This window comes from Myodes glareolus, chromosome 27 (assembly GCF_982192425.1).
Source record: "Myodes glareolus chromosome 27, mMyoGla1.1, whole genome shotgun sequence".
NCBI classification, from domain to species: domain Eukaryota; kingdom Metazoa; phylum Chordata; class Mammalia; order Rodentia; family Cricetidae; genus Myodes; species Myodes glareolus.
Genome location: NC_142052.1, coordinates 3,524,155 through 3,544,205, shown reverse-complemented (window position 1 = coordinate 3,544,205; position 20,051 = coordinate 3,524,155). Strand labels below are relative to the sequence as shown.

The following is a 20,051-nucleotide window of genomic DNA, read 5'->3' as shown; positions in this document are numbered from 1 at the left end:
CATATGATCACGGAATATACATATCTTAAGATAGAAAGTGTACATAGACGCACATCAACCTAAAATTATCACCCTGGAAAATTGTTTCTCTTTCTTACTTGACGTTGAGGGTTTTGAACTCAGGTCATGGAGGAAAACAAACAAAGATTTGTGCGCATGCGTGTGTGGCAGCGCTGGGGTGGGTAGTGCTGGGGATGAAACCAGGGCCTCTTTCACGCTAAGCAAGCACTTTACTACTGAGCTGTATCCTAGTTTAAGCCTTAACTTTTAAGCAGTATTCCTCACCTTAATCCTCTTTCTGCTAGTGTTTACATTAGAGATATAGTTCTGGGTGTGAACTTGGAACTGACGACTAGATGTATTTGCCTGAAGACCTTGTCTCAACAGAAAGCATTTTCTGGTGGGGTGGCACTTGCCTCTATTCCCAGCTACTCCGAAGGCTTATTTAAGTCTTGGAGTTCTGGCCTAGATTGTAATATGACTATTGGGTATTCACACTAGGTTGAGACGAATTGAACAAAACCATTTTTTTTATTTGATTTTTGTTGAGTTCTACATTTTTCTCTGCTCCCTTTCCTGCCTTTCTCCTCCCCCTCAACCCTCTTCCGAAGTCCCCATGTTCTCAGTTTACTCAGGAGATCTTGTCTTTTTCTACTACCCATGTAGATTAGTTCTATGTACATCTCTCTTAGGGTCCTCATTGTTGTCTAGGTTCTCTGGGATTGTGATTTGTGGGCTGTTTTTAAATATTATATCATTAAAATTAAGTATGATAAAATCAACCTGGACTGATTCTGTAAAAACTGATGAACGGCATTGGGCCAAAGGAACCTCATCAGTGTTTGTATTGGAACGCACACAAATCTGTTGTGGTGTTCACACTTGCTAATGAGCAACTCGCAAACTGAAGGAGTGTCTTTAGGAGTATACGAATGAGTTCGTTGAAGATCAGATCCCAAGGAAATTGCCCTGGCTGTCACAGTTTATGCTCTCTAGCTTGAGGCTGAGAAACACCAGGAAGAAAGAGAAAGAACGTTGTAAGAAACGTGGTGAAGATTCTCAGATTCTTTCTAGTGACCCATCTGCGTAGAACATGTTGGTGGTTGGTGTTCAGCTGCAGACTCCTCTCTTGACACATGCAACCGCAGACACCGTAGAACTTGCCAGCGAATCAAAATGGATCAGAGTAGGTTACTGCGCTGAACCATTACCCTGATGGATTTTTCTTGAAGTCAGTGATGTTTTCGAAGTCGTTTTTACAGAATTAAGAAAGAGCAAAAGAGGCGAGAGGGAATGTGCTATAGACTTCTGTTCACCACAGATGTCCTTCTTGTTCCTTCCCAAGGTGAAAGGGGTAATGCTTTTTCATTTACAAGTCGAATTTTTAAAAATTCAATTGGCATGCCCAGTTACCATGGCTACCAAATGACAAGAAGCCTTCATATGCTTCCTAAAAGCAGCTTTTACCGTGCATCAGCAAACTAACCATTTGTGAGAAACCTCATTCTCCTCAGACACTGAGTTTTCAGCCCTGGATGCCTTTATTACCTTCTGACCGAGGTGTTATTCACACAGTATTTAACTGGCCAGTTAACCACCAGTTGTTTGCTTTTAAGAAGCTAGGCAGTGCAACATAAACCATAAGCTCAATTAATACTCAATTAATCCTCAATTTTACTTTTTTTTCCTATTGAGGGCTGGGCTAGAAGAAATAATGTTGAAATGCATAAACCAAAATTTAGATAATAAAATTTATTTCGAAGTTCTCTCTGCACTATTTTGGGAAATTATAGCCAACAGAAAGTGGGAAGGCAATGTAAGGAAGTGCTTCAACCTCAGCTCTGCAATGAATCACCACCGCATCTCCCTTTGATCCTCCTGCCTCCTGATGCTGGGGGGGGTGACTTGTTATTGGTGCTGAGTCTTGCTCCCCTGTCAACTCTCTATTCGCAATCTCTTGAGCTGGGAAAGCAACTATAATTATTTCAGCATAAAAATAAGGTGAGGAACCATTTCAGGAACTACTGCATACCTGCTTCTCCAGCCACCGTATGAATCACCTTCACTTGCAAACTGCCGCTGTGCCCCTCACGCCTCGCGGCAGGCACCTTGCTTCACTTTGCGTTGCATGGATTGGCTCTCCTCTCAGAATCACGTCACTCCCCAAACAAGCCTTCATAGATCTCTAGCGGCATTCTCTCTTCCAGCTCACTGGCTGCTTTAACACTAACTGTAACCTTTCTTCCTGGACGCATAAACCTGAAATAATGCTTTCTGCCATATTGTTCAAGGTGTTAGGCCCAGCAGTTAAAGTTAAATGACCAATAAAGCTGTGTCGGCATTTTGACACTTTTTGAATGAATCAGCAAACAGCACAAAACTTCTTCCAGCCCAGGTCATAACATCTGTTTGTTCGATGGTGGCATCCAAAGGGAAGCCACGATCAAGGCATTGCAGACCACATTTTAGTGCCTCAGCAGAGAAGATGGATTGGTTTCTTTAGTTTTGCCATGCTTAGATCATTTTTTTTTAAGTCAACGTGTATCTCTAGTCGAACGAAGTTTCTTACTTGCAAATAACCTGAATGAAATTAGTTTAAGTCTAACAGACTCTAAAAGTAAGACACCACGAGCAACATTTGGGAACTTTCTGCACGTCTGGCTGTGCTGCTCCTGCGGCTGAGGGTAATGAGGGCCCGGTTGCCATGGCATCCATGTTTTGAAATACCTTGCATAGCTGTTGTTTGAGTGCATGGTAAGAACATTGATTATCAAGCGAATAGTGTTTCCATCTAGGACTACAAGCAGAAAATACTAAAACAGAAAAGGATGTAGATGGCCCAAATCTAACATTAAAATCCTTGTATTACACTGTTTCTTTCTCTTCTTTCAAAATTGAGGGTTGATATGTGAATTTTGATTTTTTTTTACTTTTTAAATTGTGTGCGTGTGTGTGTGTGTGTGCTTGTGCCATAGTGTATAACTGAGGATCAGAAGACAATTTGTAGGAGTCAATTGTCTGCTTCCTCTATGTGGGACCTGGGGATTGAACTCAGTCTGCTGAGCTTGGTGGATGGCACACCACCTGCTGAACCATCTGCCCACATGTGTGAATGCTTCCGTGTTTCTATGAATCAGGTATCAGAACCCATCATGAACTCTTATTGCCAGTCTGCTGAAACTAACTTTGAATGTTCAGAGCAAAGCTATGATGGGCATTAATCTGTCCAATTAGGTGTGTGTGTATACGTATATACACACATTTTTACAACATATATATTATATATATATGTATATTCACACATATGTGTGTATATATAATAAGTTACTTATTTAAGACTTTAGTGCTTTTTTTTCAATAAACAAAAACAAAGCAACAATAACAAAAAAACTTTTTTGTGTGGCTCTTCTGTTGGCTCCCAGAAGTCTACAGTCTCTCTGAGGAGTCTGAAGCCCAAAGCATTGTAGGTATCTACTTCCCTTGAGGTCTTCGTCCCATAGTTTCTCTCTTCGACCTTTACCCAGTATTTGCTGATACTTAGAAGTCTCGGCAGTTGACCACTGAATTGCGCATAAGTTCTAATGACCTATTATAGAACCTCTTGTTCGTTATAAAATGCTACAGATCACATAGTTTTCGATTAGTTTTCTGTTTTCCTTATCTTTATTAAAATATAACTTCTACAAGAGCAGTCGAATTCTGTGGTCTTCCAAATTATATCACATGCATTTACAGTATTACTTAGTACATTGAGAGTGTTCAATATTATAGCATGAACTCATAAAAACAAAAACAATCTAGCATGGCAACTGTACTCGAGCAGCAATACTTATGATATAGTTCTTGTCAAGTGCTTACTCTGTGTCAGACATTCTCTTAATCACCTCCTAGGAATTGCTTAATTTGCTCCGCACGCTAGGTTCCATTGTGATGCATAAGAATGCTAGTCTTCAAAGGACGAAGGACCGGATTTCAAATAATACTAATAGGAAATGGCAGGACTCTCAAGTTGATGCCACCGTTTACCCTCTCATCTACAATAACATACAACTGAAGGTATTGTTTTTCTTCCGAGCAAGAGTCATTCTAATGGTGTAGATTAAAGAGAAAACAAAACAGATAATCATTTAACTGAACAAAACCGTGTCTTTCCTCTTTGTTTCTTCACTGTGTAGACCAGTCTGACCTCAGACTCACAGAGATCCACCTGCCTATATCCCCTGAGTGCTGGGATTAGAGTCATCTTCGACCACACCTGGCCTGAAAATTCTGAAATAATATCCTCTCACATGTGTCAGAAGTATGACCCTTAAAAAAAAAACCTTACAGTTTGGTAGACCCTGCACAGCAACTTAGGGTGCGCAGAGCTTACACCAGGAACAGCACCTCGGGGTGTGCAGAGTTTACACACTGAAAAGCACCTTAGTGTGTGCGGAGTGCCCTCCCTCTCGTGTCAAAGCTTTCAGCATGTCCCCCTCTCCATGGGGCCAATGTCTTCTCTTGGCCAGAGAATGAATAAATAGGAAGTTAGGGAGAATATAACACCTAAAAGAGGGAGGGTACCCTGCAGGGACAAGATCATTATCCAGCCCAGAATAGCAGTGCTCCTATCAGAGACAAAGTAAGAAGGAATCACACCAAGAAATGATAGGACATAAAACTCACCAGAGAGTTGGAGCTGAGATGAAGGAGGGAAGGGGCACTAGAAAGTGGCTGTCGGGGAAGTTTCCAGATAGGATGCTCGTGAGAGTCTGAGCAGAGAAAGAAGAAGCGGTTTTTCCTATGAGATGTTCCTGAAAGGCTGTCAAATTTCCCACTTGTGCAGGTGGAATGAATAAAGATAACTTCTAACATGTAAAAAAATCTCACGCCAGTGTGGCCTCCGTGCTACCCTTGACAAGACAGAAGCCTCTGAATGGCTGGCTCTGCCACCATGAGGGTGGGAACCACAAAAATAGTCCTGAGAGTCTCAGGTTGTTGGCAGCCCTGGGAGGCCTGACGAAGTCCAGGTGGGAACAAGGTCAAAGGGTCAAAGGCTCTGGAGTGATTTCTTCAGCCAGATGAAAACTAAGTACAATTTCACATTTCTGACAAAGAGAGAGCTCGTCAATTGAATTAATTCCATCTATGTGAACTTTGAAATAAAAACAATACATCTAGAGTAATCAAAAATTACTTGAGAAATAGGAAAAGGTATCAGGGTTCAGATGGGAACAGATTTACATAGTATCAGATGTATGCATCAGGCAGTCATCCAAATACAAGTTTTCCTAGGAAAACTAAAGGAAGGAGAGGAGAGACTCGAATGTGGTGTTTGTGCGAGGGGAAATACCAGGAGAGGCTCGTTTTCCCTAGCTGCGAACCAAGAAACAATGACTGAGGCAGAAAACCGATAGGCATCCTAAATCATTTAGAGATTTGGAAGCTAAGCAAAATAGGAGTCCCTTTGACCCTGAGTAAAGAAAAGGTGTGTGAGTGGGCTTGTGGGGGTGCCTGTTTGTCTGTCTGCCTGACCGTCTGTGAGTCTGTGTGGTGTTTGTCATGTTCATGTGCGCGTATGCAGGGGTGGGAATGTAATAGAGACACACCACATTAAAGGAAACCTTATTGTTTGAAATTGGAAAAAATATACATCTAGCCTCCAGTTTTGAAAAACATTAAAATTTGAAAAGAGAAGGGCATCATATAAGATAGAAGTATAATTACAATCATGTGTTAATTGTGAAGGAAAATATGAAATATGAATCATGATGCAGGCAAAGCAAGTTGAGGTAGTGAAGGTTTTGACTTAAATCATCATCTGTTTTACCAAGAAAGGAGCTTGTGTCTTCTGTAGAAAGCCATTAAGCGAATCTTGAAAAAATATGGAGTGTGGCACAACTTTAGGAAAGCATGGATAAGGAATTCCCATTCTGGGTACAATTGAGGTGATATCAAAACCACTGAAACCTGCCAAGTTCAAGTGTCTAGATTTCTGCAGCAGCCTCGGTCTATGAATAGGCTCTAGGTCTCGCTACAAGTGGGCCATGGAGGTCCAGCAAATGATGGAAGAGATCCCAGGTAGTTCTCATACCTTAATGAACAGAAGGCACACGAAGCAGCTGTGGGGGATGGGAAGGAGAAAAGAGAAATGAAGCAGCTGGAGGTTATCAATCACTTCAGAGAAACTGAGAGGCAAGGATACAAAGCACCAACGTCCCAGTCAAAGGGCAGTGCTCAGATTGGAGAACGCCCTGAGAGACAATGAGACCATGCAGTGCCCAGGGGATGTCAGCATGCAGTAACGGGATGGCGGGGAGTATCAGCATGCAGTAACCCGGCGGAGTGTGCCACAGGTGGTTTGGATGTATCGCACTGAGACCGGTGTGGAGATGGGAAAACACTCAGGAAACCAAGGCCACAGCCACAGAGCATCCCCACTAGAACTTGTTGCTCTGGATTGGCCTGAAGCATGCCCTCCTGAGTTTCCATTGTGCTGTGGTTGTATTATCATACAGCAGGCATGGATTAATCGAAGCACATGACTTCTGAAACATAGAGATAAATGAGTTAGGAAAATTGGGTCTTCGTGATGCGAGTTTGCTTAATGATTAGAGTGTGCTCTAAATAAGCAGAACAACAAACTGATTGCCAAAAACTCTTTTAATGTCTTTTTAATTCATAAGGGTTAAGCACATAAAAGTCAGGATATTAAAAGTTAAAAGTTCTCATAGAAACATTAATTTGACAACAAATTATGCATATTAGGTGTGGGAGGTTTATATTTTATAGCATAAAAGCTACAGGAAATACTGCAGAAGGTAGCTTAATTAAATTGTATAAAATAACAAATTCAGGGGCAAGTCATCAAAGTGTAATTCAAAAAAAAATGTTTTGCAAACCCTAAAGATGGGTTGTAAAACTTAACTCTAGAAAATAATGCATTTCAACTTTTAAAATTCTAATAAGAATTATTTTCGCCTCATTAATTTCCATAGCATAGCCTTGATACTCACTTGCAGTTGGGATTTGAGCCTAATAGAACCCAACACAAGTAACTGGCTACTTTTATGACAAAGTTAATAAAGTTGTAAAATTCAAAAAATCAAAATGAAATGAATGTAAGATGTTTTTCTGTAGTGTAGACTGTATTGGGAATATTTAGTTATAAAGATGCCTGCCAATGCCCCACTTTGCTTCTGTGTTTTTCTCTAGAACTGTTTGTCTATCTGTAGGAGTGCATTATGTAAACTTCATCCTGACCATGCAAAAATACTGTATGAAGACAATATAGAAAGAGAAAGAAGCTGTGGCCTTGTTGGCCTTTGCTATCTCTCTATGTGTGCTCACCTGTAGCAGGCTCATTGCGGCTGCCTGTTGTGCCATCCCCATTTCTCGGGGGTGATAAGAAGCAGAGGAAACGACACAGACTCCAAGATATTCCAATGCAGAAGCTCTTTATTATTAAAAGGTTGGGGTTTTATGGGGTTAGGAAAATGAAGCGGCCACAGGAACGTTTTTGGTTGGCCCTTTTGAAACTGGTGGCCACTGCTGAAGTGTTGTGGTTAGCTAGGAGTGTGTGTCTTTGGTTACCATGCTTATGATCGGCTAACAGGTTGTCTTGGTCAATTTTGCTTGCTCCTTGTGAGTTTGCATGTGCTTGCTTGTGCTTGGGCGATTGTGCTGTCTCATCTCACCCTTTTTATTTTACTTTTAGTGAACGACCTAGAAGGAGTTATAGATTTTTTATAACCCCACCTGGGGGAACCCCCGCCCCCAGCATTTGGGGCTGTGTCTGTCTTAGGTTGGTCTGCTGGACAGGCTCTTATCCATCTTTGACTCTCAGCCCTAAAAGGATTGGGTCCCTGGAAGGTCCCAAGAAGTCAGATTTAAGGAGAGACTTTTAGAAGAACTTCCTGTATTTGCATTAGCCAAGCATAGACCTTCTCCCTTAGAGGTTTCGGTCCAGTGTGTTCCATAACCATTAACCCCTGGAGTGTTGCCTTGTTCACCTGCTGTTGTCAGGATCTTAGCAGTAGGAGGCACTTAAGCAGAAATATTACAGCCACGGCCACCCCTCCCATAAGGTACCATGCAGCAAGTTTAGAGGAGCCCGTCAGGGATTTTATGTGATCCCATACTTGGCTAAAGAATGTGGTAGACAAATCCAATGGCTCGATTCATGTCAAATTAAGTTGCACAGGTTCTGATTACATTTTTACAGCTGGGTAAGGGAAAGCCAGGGAAAAGCTTGTGTAAATTTTGTGGGGATGAATGAAATTGCTAGTGGAGGAGCCTGGCCTGTTCTAGCAAAGGCAAGGACACTGTCATAGTCATAATTAGGCAGTCTACTATGTGGTTGCCTGTTGCTAGCATTCCTGGCAGCCCTGTATGCGATCTGATATGTGACATGTACCAGGGATATCCTCTGGTCTGTAATGAGTCTTGCATTGTTTGCATGGTTTTGGAGATAGAATCCTTTGGGGACTTTAATTTTGCGAAAGATAGTATTTTGCAGGCTTGTGTGGCATAGCGGCTATCTGAAAAAATGTTTGCAGGTTCTGAATGGAAATTTCCAATACGTTAAGGACCGCCAATAACTCCCTTAGTTGTACTGAAACAGGATTTATTTGGGTATAGGCACTTTCATTATGATTAACTCCCATTGTTATTAACCCCAAATTAGTATTATTGGCATCTTTAAAGACTATAGTGGCCTAGGTGATGGCATTTCTTGATGGTGTGGCATAATTTTTTATCTTTAATTTTTAAAGGGGGAGGGCAGAGAGTCATCTGTCCCGAGGGATATGATTATCCCGTTTGCCCATACTGGACATAGCAATTGTTTTAAAACAGACTTCCTCCCTAATTGGAATTGTTTGCGACTATGTCTCTTCAGTGTATATCTATAACTGTAGCTTTGGGGTCAGGGAGTGCACCAAGTACCACCAGCAGCTACTGATTGACCTGAAAGGCAGAAAATGACTTATTTTCATAGACTTTCTCAGGAAGCTGGCTGAGCACATAGAGCATGGGCAACAGAAACTCCCTGCCGCCACCTTGGCTCTGAAAGAGGACCTAACTGTGTTCCACTCTCAAGCTAGCTCACAAAGACACCAAAATCTCTATTATGGTTGGTTCTACTGCTGTTCAAGTAACCTCAGCAGAGAGAACAAAAGGATTGAGGCAATCCGTCTTTGTAAATGCCATCTACTATGCTTCTGAAATCGAAGAAATCTTCCTAGTAGATGAGAACCAGTTCACCGTAACCATTGCAAACCAAGGCACACCACTCACCTTCATGTACCAGGAGTGTGAAGCCATTGTCCAGTGTACCAATCATATCAGGACCAACTGGGAGCTTCTACAGTCCCATGCCCAATGAAAGCCCTTTCAGCATTCTTAGGGCTTTAGGTCTATGGATGAGCCCCTGTACAATCCCTGCGTAAGTGGCCAGATTGTCCACATCCCCAGCAAGTACAGTCTGGTGGGGCAAATTATCATCCTTGTTAAGTTGGATGTCGACTGAGGCATTGATGGAAGCCATAAGGGCAGAAATGGGCCCGTTCTGTGTGTCAGTATCATAGGTGGCTGGGACCCATTAATGACTATTCTCATTTCGAGCAGGTGCAATGACATTACAGGTGACAGGGTTGAGTCCCTTCCAGGTTAGCTGCTTAATAAGGATATCCTTGGTAGGGCCAGATGGAATATGCTTTTCAACAGCATTTGGTGACACAGGTCAAAAATTCATGGGCTGTTTCCACAGCCTGCTGGACAAGATTATGGAAATAGTCTACTCTGTCCTGGGGCATACAAAGTTTGAGGGCCTTGAAGGGTAGGTTGGACACTTTTTGGAAGTAAGCATGTGGGCTAGGCACAGATTGAGAGACAGGATCAGTGTATGGTCCATGGCCAGTAAGCATTTTGAAGGTGATATTAAGTCCAAATTTTTAGTCCATATGGGCTTGAGTCTCTGCTGCCTCACCGTAGGCTCAGCACCACTGGAGGAAAACTAAGGGGTCAAGAACGGCCTTCAACATGGAGTACCAATCGTAATGGGTTTGAAGCTACATGGCCCATTGTCTGAATACTTGCTTAAAATAAGGAGAATCAGGGTAGCATAAGACACCCTCACACAGCTCTGCATGGCTCCCAGCCTGCTCCCGGCCCTGCTGCCGCTGGGAGGGCACAGAGCTGATAAGGACAACATCACTGGAGACTCCAGACTCCAGAGGGAGGAGGTGCACCCGGAAGTGCTCAAGCGTATTGAAAATGGACTGGAACCACAGTTGTTGGACCCGGCACTGACTCTCCTCATTCAGTGACAAATGCAGGTGCTTGATCTTGCCCCGGAAGCTGAAAGTAAGGACATACTCACCACAGCTTGTCTCACTGTGACGTACCAGGAAAGCACCATGGGAGCCCGTGCCTCCTTCTAGCGCTCACTGGGCAGCCTTTAGTCAAGAGGGCATGCCATGAAACCAAGGATCTCCTGAGAGGGGCTGATGCCCCTCTGAGCTTTCTGACTCCCCCCTTGAACAGGAATTACCCTGTGGCTGCTTCCGGAGTATCCAGGAGAGGGGAGGGGGTTGAGAGGAGATAAAACGTATCTTCTGGGGGACCCTCCTCAATAAAAATGTGAGGGGGCAATCTGGGAGGAAGCAGTTCCATTGAGTCAAAGTGGGAGGCGGCAATGGAGGCAGAACTAGGGGAGAAGGACACTGATGGCTGGTCAGAATGGTCCCCATTAGCCCCCAGTGACAGGCGGTACTCTCACTGGGTCTCAGCAGCAGATCCTGGCCGGGCAGACTCTCTGAATGATTCAGGCAGGGCAACTCCAGGCTGTCTGTGTTAGCCTTTGTGAGGAAGGAGATCCCAGGGGTCAGAGGAAAAGTCATGGGACCGGGGCTGATAGCAAGGCAGAGCTCTGGGCTTGGGCACTCCTGGATATCAAACATCCGGGCCTTCACAGGAAGTGCACCCACTGTCTCCAGAATGTACTCTGAAGGGCCTTCTACCTTAACCTCAAACGTGTTCTCCCTGTCAGGCATCTCTAGGGCCATGGCTGTGCAGACATCAGTGATAGTAGAACAGGGAACGCTGAGTAGAGACCGGGATCCCTTGGGTGGTACAAAGAACTCCAAGGGACTTCCTCTTCCTCCTTCTTCCCTTCGGAGGCACTGAGGCTTCGCTGCCCTCCTCCACGACCCGCTCCTGCTGGGTCAGGGGCAGCTTCTTCAGCCCCCATAAAACTGAGCCGCTCTTCTCTCTGTACCATTCCTGCTCCGTCTTTCAAGGCCTCCCCCTTCACGACTCAGTCTCAGCCTCCCAAAGTGGTGAGTCCATCTCTCCCCAGGGGGTGCGCCTTCACTAGCCAATCCCTTACCAACTGTGCCGGCACCACCAGAGGAGTTGGGGTTGCTATTTCAACCTAGGACAGGAGGGTCTGATGCAGTCTCCAGGGGCCCAGCTAGGGAGGATGTCAACGGTCCCTGGTCACTGCAGGATGCTTCCTACAGAAGCTCTGACTGAGCGACCCACTTCAGCTGGGGAGCAGCTGCAGGAATAGCTCAGTCAGAAAAGGCAGTTTCTGCTCCGGGCTCTGCATATTGTGGGTGAGAGGCCAGGTAAAGGCGGAAACGGTGGGCAAGATCCTGAATGGCAGCCTTCGCATGGGACTCCCAGAACTTTTTGCCAACTAATGAGAATGGGGTGGTGGCAGCGCTGGCAGAGAAGGGAAGGCCCCATCTTCCAAGAAAGGGGCACCACTCATGATGGGCCCCAGGAGGAGTCTGTGAGGAGGGACAGCAAGCAAGGAAGAAAAATGCCCGAAAGAGGATAAGGAGGACCCAAAAAGCGAGCAAAAGGAAAAGGTCCATTCATGTTGGGTGCCAGAGGTTGCAGGCCTGCTGCTGCTGCCTCTTGCTGAGTGATCCCCATTTCTGCGGGGATGTGGGAAGAAGGTGAGATGTGAAGGCAATGACAGAGACTCTGAGAGATTCCAATGCAGAAGCTCTTTATTGTAACAAGGTCGGGATTTTAAGAAAATCAAGCTGCCGCAGGAACATTTTTGTTTGGTTGGTCCTGTTGAAACTGGCGGTCACTGCTGGTGTGTGATTGGCTAGGAGCGCACGTCCTTGGTTACTGGGGTTTTGGTCCACTGACAGGTTGTTTCGGACAATTTGATTTGTTGTCAGTTTGCATGTGCTTGCTTACGCTTGTGCTATTGGCCTGCCTCACTCCCCATTATTATCAGGACAGCAAGCCTAGAATACTGTGTCTTCTCCAGCGTGCATCTGGTGGTCTTAGGGAACTTGGCCCTCTGAAGCTCCATTCCCTCTGTTAGAGACAGAGGGAGCAAGAGCGCTGTCCAGCCTGGTAACCCTGGGGAAGCTGTTACCCCCCACCTGGCAGAAGTAGAGAAAAAAATAAAAGAAACGCAGGACATACAGTAAAATCTTGAAAAGAATGTCCATTAAATTATACGTCATACTGCAACCATTATAATTATTAATGCAGCATATATAATAAGTATTATACATAATAAGCATTATAATTATTAATTATCATCAATCAGTTCCAATTAGTATTAAATTTGAAGTACTAGTACATATTCTGTGACCCTTTAGATTTAATATGCAAATATGGATTCTTTTGGTACAAAATAAGAACAGTATCTGAAGCATCCACCCCACGAAGGAAACCCACAGACGCGCACGAAGATAAACTTACTTGTGCTCGAATTTCTTGTCCCCATTTTATTTGTATGTCAAAATACAGCAACCCGAAGAACAACAGAAGTCTGTTAACGGGAGCGAAGCGTGTAAATTCCTGAGCGTGTAGACTCCCGGCCCACACTTCAACCCACCTCTTCAAAAAGGGCGCAAGGGCCTGCACTTTTCACTGAATAAAATCTATTCAGCCACATTCCATGGCAATGAACTCTACGTAAGATTAATGAAAAAAAAAGCTTTGTCCATTTACTTTAACCCCCCCCCTTGCTATTTTGCTCTTGCCAAACAAACAGAAGGCCACATGCAAACCGCCAACCCCACAGGGCGGACGAAAACAAGTGTTATTGAGTGTTCAAAAGTACGGTGGTGTTTCTAAAGTTCGGCAACACGAGGCTTAGACAGTCTCTTTTGTTTTAATTCTTTCCCCAGGCACCACAAGGCCACATAAGGAGGGGGAGGTCCCTGGAGTGGATTACATTTTCATCACCGTCGAGGATTTTATGGAACTGGAGAAAAGCGGTGCTCTCCTCGAAAGTGGGACCTATGAAGGTAAGCACGGGGTCTTGCTAAAATCCAGAGCTTATTGTGTCCCATGACTGGCGGGCATCGGGACAACAGGTCACAAATATACCGGTCGTTTGGGTCGAAGGGCTTTAATCACATAATTTCGGGAACTTGCTAAGACATATCTGGATTATTTCCACTCCTAAATTGCGGAGAGAAAAGTGTGTCTGTCAACTCTGTGATTGCCTCCTGAGGCTCAGCTGCGGTCGTCCAGAGGAAGTGCGCTTTGGTGGCATCCCTAAGAGGTTCCAGTCTATCACCATTTATCTTGCTTTCTCGAATGGTTGTATTTCCCAGGTCCTCACTAACCTTCCACACAAAATCACGAGATAGGAAAGCATGATCTGTAGGCAAATTCTGAATTCCACTGCAGACACAAGGCTCCTTGTGTGCTTGGGTCTGAACAAAGGCTAAAAGGCAAACAGAATTCTACAAAGCAGTCTCGCTGCAAAGGACACTGAAGCTTGAGCCAGAATGTGCCTCCCTTCCAAACCTGACTGACTTCTTCCCTCTGAGCATAAGTCATGCTGTTGAAACTTAATGTTTTTCTGTATTTACAAAAAGATAGTGATAGCTTTGAAAAACAGAAGTAAATAGGATGAGGATATGGTCATGTTTGTACATGCATATTTAAAACTAACAAAAGCAGAACTATATTTCATTCTTCATTGTTATATGTTGAAAGTGCATTCTTATTCAGTCTGGAGAGGAAACCTGTTTTACTGCGCTTCAGTTCCTGTTGCCCAATACTAATCCCAAAACTCGTCATCTATGCGTGTGCTTAACCCACCCTACAGCTGAGTTCCGCCAATCATCACCGAAGAAGCCAGGTTGCCATGCCATCATCAGTGGCGGTACACTTCCTCCTTTACTGACTTTGAGATTCAGTTCAGAGAACCTTCATCCAGTTACTGATGGAAACAGATGCAGAGATCCAGAGTTAAGCACTGGGCCAAGCTCCATGTTAAAGAGAGGTAGTCGGGATGGTAGGATTGGGGTTGGGGGGTCAAGGTGATGTCGGGGGAACCCACAGAGACGGTCGAGTTGGACTCTGATAGCTGGGGAGCCTACATGTGAGCAGCATAGGCCCTCTGCCTGTGTGTGACCGTTTTGTAGGTTGGTCTGTTTATGCAGTGCTTCACAGTGGGGTCAGGACCTGCCCCTGGTGCTTGAGCTGCCTTTTGGGAACCTACTCCCCGTGCTGGGTTACCTTGCCCAACCTCAAAGCAGGGAAGGGTACTTGGTCCTGCCTCAATTTGATGTGCAAGGCTTTGTTGAAGCCCATGGGAGGCCTGCCCCTTTCTGAAGGGAGACAGAAGAGGAGTGAATGGGGGCAGGGGAGTCAGAGGGGAAGCCAGGGAGGGAGCTGGAAGAGAGGAGGGAGAGAAAACTGCAGTCAGGATGTAAAATAAGTAAAAAAAAAAAATTAATTAGCAAATAGAAAAAAGTAGCCTTGATATTGTGAGGTTGTTCGAGGCATTAAAATCTTTTCCATTATTTAGTATTCTTAAAACAATTTAGGTTGAAAATGTTTCCTAAATGACAACAGAGGCCTTTACTTTCGCTACATGTAGAGGAACTAGCTAAGACTATCTAGAAAATGACTCAATGCATTAATCATAATAAACAGATAATAAAGATTGATTTAAAGCATTTTAAATAAAGAAAATTTAATAATATAAAGTTGCTTCAAGTCACTGATATAAAGTGCTGCCTCTATAAATCAGAAAATAATTATATCAAATAAATCAGAGGAAGTGAACAGTGGATTATATAGAATACTTTCCTTTGGGCTGTGTGATAATAGCATTAATTATTTTTTATGCATTCTAACAGTAAGGTGCTACATTTAATAACCTTATTTACATATCACATTTGTATAGTGAAGAACCAGGATCATACAAGATCCTTCCAAGACTGTGATGAATGGTACAACTTCTTGTCAATGCAACAAGTCTGTGAGCCAGGAGGAAGAGATGGCATTAGAAGACCGTATGCTCATGTTAAATCCCCGTATTTATTGTGATAGAATAGTTGCTGTGAAATTTTACATCAATAATTTATTTAACTAGTCATGAAAGACCTCGGAGCTTTTCTATTTTAAACTCTTGCAATATCTGCCTTTCCTACGGTTTCCAGGTTTCTTTCCTAAAAGCCCCACTTCTCGAGATCCATCTCCTTTACAGCGTCTGGGCTTTTGTTCCCCTTCCTCGAGATCCATCTCCTTTACAGCGTCTGGGCTTTTGTTCCCCTTCCACCTTGCTGTGCTCTCCCCTGTCTCATGGGTTCTGTAGAGCCCTTCCTTGGTCAGACTGGAAAAGCCATCTTCAGCATTCTTTGCGTGCACCAGAGAAAATGCAGAGTTGTTCTTGGCACTAAGGTCATGGACTTCCTCTTAACTATGTGGGATCCTTAGCAATAAAAAGTGTTCCCCAAATGCGATCTGCAAGTCTCTACAGCCTGCCCACTCATAAGCTGGAAGAAGAATGGGTTCTCCCACTAGCTTGAGCAATATGCTGCATTCCTTGTCCTGAACAATAGGAGCTGCCTTCCTTTTTATGAGCAAAGATCAAAGAGATACTCTCCATACTGCCTGGTTTAGCTACTCATCACTGAGCAAAGCCATTTCTATTGTTCCTGGGCTTCTTTACCCCGACCACTTGATCTTATAACAGGAAATGCCCACCTTTAAAACAAGTGTGAGAAAAAAAAAAGATGGAGTCATTTAAGCAATTTTCGTAGAGACGCTTTGATTTCATTGTTAATTCTAATTTAATCCTGGTGGACAGGTATAACCAAAAGGGAATTTGTCTGTTATTTTATTGATCAGACATCAAAAAGATTTTTCTAAATTATATTTCCACCTCTGGAGAATTTGATCAGGCATCCTTCTCCAAAGAATTGTTCTGCTACCGGATGAAGGCAAAAAGGAAGTTCTCAACGTGTTGTGGTCATCCTCAGCTAAGCCACACGCCCCGGCAGAACTGGGATTGATTTTTAAAGGCTTCAGTATTGTTCCAGTCATGCCTCCCTGAATGCTTCATTTCAGTTCACCACAGAACAGCTGCTGCCTGGCCCTGTGGGTGAACGACCTTCGAGACTTGAGTGACAATGGCTTTGAGTGTTAGTAAAGGGACCTTTTCCAAGTCTTCGGTGGAATGCTCCTTACCGTTCATCTTCAGTCAGGTTCATCATTAATTTGATGTGTTAATAGTACAATAACTTGTTAATAGTACAGTAGTGGGTACCGAAAGAAAGCCCAGCCATGAGCCTTGTCATATCGTGAAGGATGCTAGGAAAGCCATAGGACTAAATGGCCAACAATCTGAAGGGAGGTTTCTCATTTCTATAGTGGGTATTTTGTTAGCTATAGTTCTTGAGGAAACACTCTCCTGGGATGATAATATTTACTAAAATGTACATGATATGTGGTAATATTTCCTAATGGCTTTTCCAAGCATCTTAGTGTTGTTGGCCACTCCTCCCTACCTCTTCCTTTACATTTCCCTCCCTCCTTTCCCAGGTAAACTCCCCTCCTCCTGTTTTTCTTCCTTGTTCTTCCTGGTACCTGTGTCTTACTGTTCACTCTGCAGAGATCCCAATCTCCCTCTTTCCCCACAGTCTCCTCTTACTTTCCTGGGTTCTCCAGGTTCTACACCCCCATCTAAAGATTTGGAGCTATGATCCACACATGAAAGAAATCACAAGGCGCTTGTTTTTCTCGCCCCACAGTGCCTCACTCAATACACTAATTTCTAGTCTCATCCATTCATGAAAAGAAGCCCAGCCTTCGGTACCTGTCCATGTGCTGAGCTGCCCAGAACTCCAAACAGCGACTCTCGCTCCTTCCTCTGGTCTGGGATGCTGCGTTCATGCTCTCAGCCATCAGTCATATGAGTTACTCCCTCAGCTGGTGTGCTGAAGGTCATCCCAACAAGTCATTTCTCTCCTGAGCTTCGCCTAGACAGATTTCACTTCACGGATACCCTCGGCTCGTCTTGTCCTTCCAGAACTATCTTTACCTTCTATTATCCACTATTATATTTTTATTTTCAATTACAGCAAAGCAATTTTAAATCTATAGACGAGATTTCTGATCAGAAAATTAAATGTGTATTTTAAATGGGCATTAGCCCACTTATTCAACTACCTGTAGTGGTTGCAATGAGCAATGTCACCCATAGGTTGAACACTTGCTCCCCCGTAGGTCACAATAGGCAGTTAAGGAACCTTTAATAGGTAGAGCCTTGTTGGAGGAAGTATGACCCTGAGAGGGGGACTTCGAGGCACTCTCTCTATATATCCCTTTCTCCCCTCCTATTCCTCCTTCCTCTTCCCTTTCCCCTCCCCTTCCTGTATGTGGAAGGAGATGCCATCAGCAATCTTCCTGTTCCTGCTACTGTCGTACATACGCTATGTCTTCCCTACATAAGAAATCTATCCCCTTGGAACCACAAGCTAACATGAACCCTTTCTTTCTTAAGTTGCTTTTGGTCATGATATTTTATTAATGCAATAGAAAATTAACCAATCCACTATCTGAATTGTTAAGGGGATCAGATAGATTATACTAGATTATTAGAGTATTGGCCCAAATCAAATACAAACGCAACGTCTACCTCCACCTTCACACTATAGCTTCACCTAGTCATGGAAATTAACCTACAGATGAATTTTGTTTATTATAAACAACATAGATAATTTCTCAAGTAATTTAATGATTAAACTCTGGATTTCAAATTTCTCACATATTTACACTGATGAGAGTTACACTTTCTGAATCCTATAAAAATGTAAGTATTAAATAAATTTTTTTAGGAAAAGAATCCAAGTACAATGATAGACAAATGAATAAACTTTATACAAATTCATTTTATACTGCTGTGTTAAATCAAAATCTAAATTTTATATTTAGCTTGACCTTGGAGTTGCTCTTGAAATCCTGAGTCTCTAATCCCAATTCAAATAGCTCTGGGATAGAGGTAGTCCAAGAAAATCATTATGAAAGCCATAGATAATGGAGGAAAGCCATTTCCTCTGTCCGGGAAATTTTCAGTTTGCAGAAATGTAAGTAATAATTCCTTCTTAATGCTCAAATTGGTGCTGAGGATTTTGTCATTTCAGAAGACCAAAATGAACTTAAATTTTATGTTTCCTCTTTCTCCTGCAACCTGTTTCAAGAGAAAAATTTCACAATATAGTAATAACCTTGGTCATAGGAATAGAATTGCGGAGGTTGTTGACAGAGCAGACCAGCTGTTCTTACACCTTCAAATATAACAAGGGTTTGTTGTTGTTGTTTTTAAATTTTTCATTTTTGGACCACATACTTTCATGAATGATTCTAGCTCAGAAATTTGAGCATGCATTTAAGGAACAAGGGACATCTATCACAATGCTCCCTTATTTTGAATACTAGGAATGAAATACTTAGTGAGCTCTTTGTCCTTCTTCGTGGTCTTACAATGCCAGCTGTTTGTTTAGATTGGTTGTTGTTGTTGTTTGCTTCAGGAAGGGGGGAAATGGTTGAATTGTCTTCAATGATTTTGAAAGAGATGCTATAATTTCTGCATGCTGCTTTTCTCCTAAATAATAAATCTAAATGTGCTGTGTGGGAAAAAGAAAATGTAACAAAATTTTCCTTTATTTTTTGGCACTTCTAAGCCCCAAGTTCTCAAAACACGCAATGTGAATTTCTAATCATGTGTCTCATTAAAATTACTAAAAAATAACTCAAGAAATAATTGACTAATTCATTATGATCATGTAAACTTTATATTTAACTGAACTATTAAGATTGAGGGAAATGAAATTAGTCTTTTTATGTCACCAAAATAGCCACATCAGTCAGTCAGCATACTACTAGTCTCTGCGGCTTTCATTTAGCTGTAGCACAAATGAACAGACACAGTCCTTGGGGAACAGTTTGTTGATAGTCCCAAGATGGTTCACCAAGGAACTCACCTCTTTAACTGTCTCACGATGAATAACAACATCAGTAGAAATCTAAGGTTTAGAAACCATGATGTTCACAGTTTAGTTAATTTCCTTAAAGGTCATATTTTCAAGCATGACAGTTTTTAACTCTCACATATATCCCCTTCTCACTTTTGAAACAATTTGAAACTTACACGGAAAAAATTGTTACCATATTGAATTAACAAAAGTATATGAGTTTAAAATTCATTTCTCTCTGCTGTGTTGACAAACAGAATGTCTTTGCCTCTGCTGACTGGATCACTATTTTCAAGGCCTCTAAATTATTTCCTTAAGAGTGACCTCTTCAGTGTTTCTTACTGTCTCTTGGGTTTGACACAGATACGCCCCAAAGCCAAGGTTTTATGTGGTCATTCTCAGAGTGGTTGACTCTCCCTTTCCTGCCAACACTTTTCAGAGGCGTATCCCAACAACCAGGCATTTGACAGTGTCGAGTTGCCTTCCAGCTCTGCAACAGAAATGTTGGCAACTGAATTTTACATCTAGGAAAGAAAAGCTTGCGAGACTTTCTTCCTTTTTCTCTTCTGTACTCCTGATCTCGGAGGAGACTCCACCAGTTGTTCTCATGTGTGTTTCTTTCAGGGAGGTAAATAGCTTTAAAAATGATGGAAACGTCAGTCCACTGGTTTTCATTGCCTAAGCGAAGACATTGTTCGAAGAGACCATTGATCTCAGTTTCCAGCCAAGTTATAATAGAGAGAGTAGTTTTTACAAACTATTTTGTTAAATGAAACTTTTGTTCAGACTGGGCACAAAACCACAATCTGAAACTTC

General features: G+C 42.9%; 1 protein-coding gene and 1 pseudogene across 8 annotated transcripts in view; one reads left to right on the top strand and one right to left on the bottom strand.

Moving 5' to 3' along the window:
- The window catches only part of Magi2 (membrane associated guanylate kinase, WW and PDZ domain containing 2), a 1,336,576-nt gene that overhangs the window by 729,238 nt on the left and 587,287 nt on the right, over window positions 1-20,051 (top strand). For all 8 annotated transcript variants that reach the window (XM_085684178.2, XM_085684177.2, XM_085684176.2 and 5 more), the window contains one exon: window positions 13,146-13,265. In XM_085684178.2, coding sequence (XP_085540304.2) covers window positions 13,146-13,265 — 120 coding nt within the window. The remainder of the gene's footprint in view (window positions 1-13,145; window positions 13,266-20,051) is intronic.
- On the bottom strand, window positions 10,050-11,275 carry LOC125399971 (SH2B adapter protein 1 pseudogene; annotated as a pseudogene).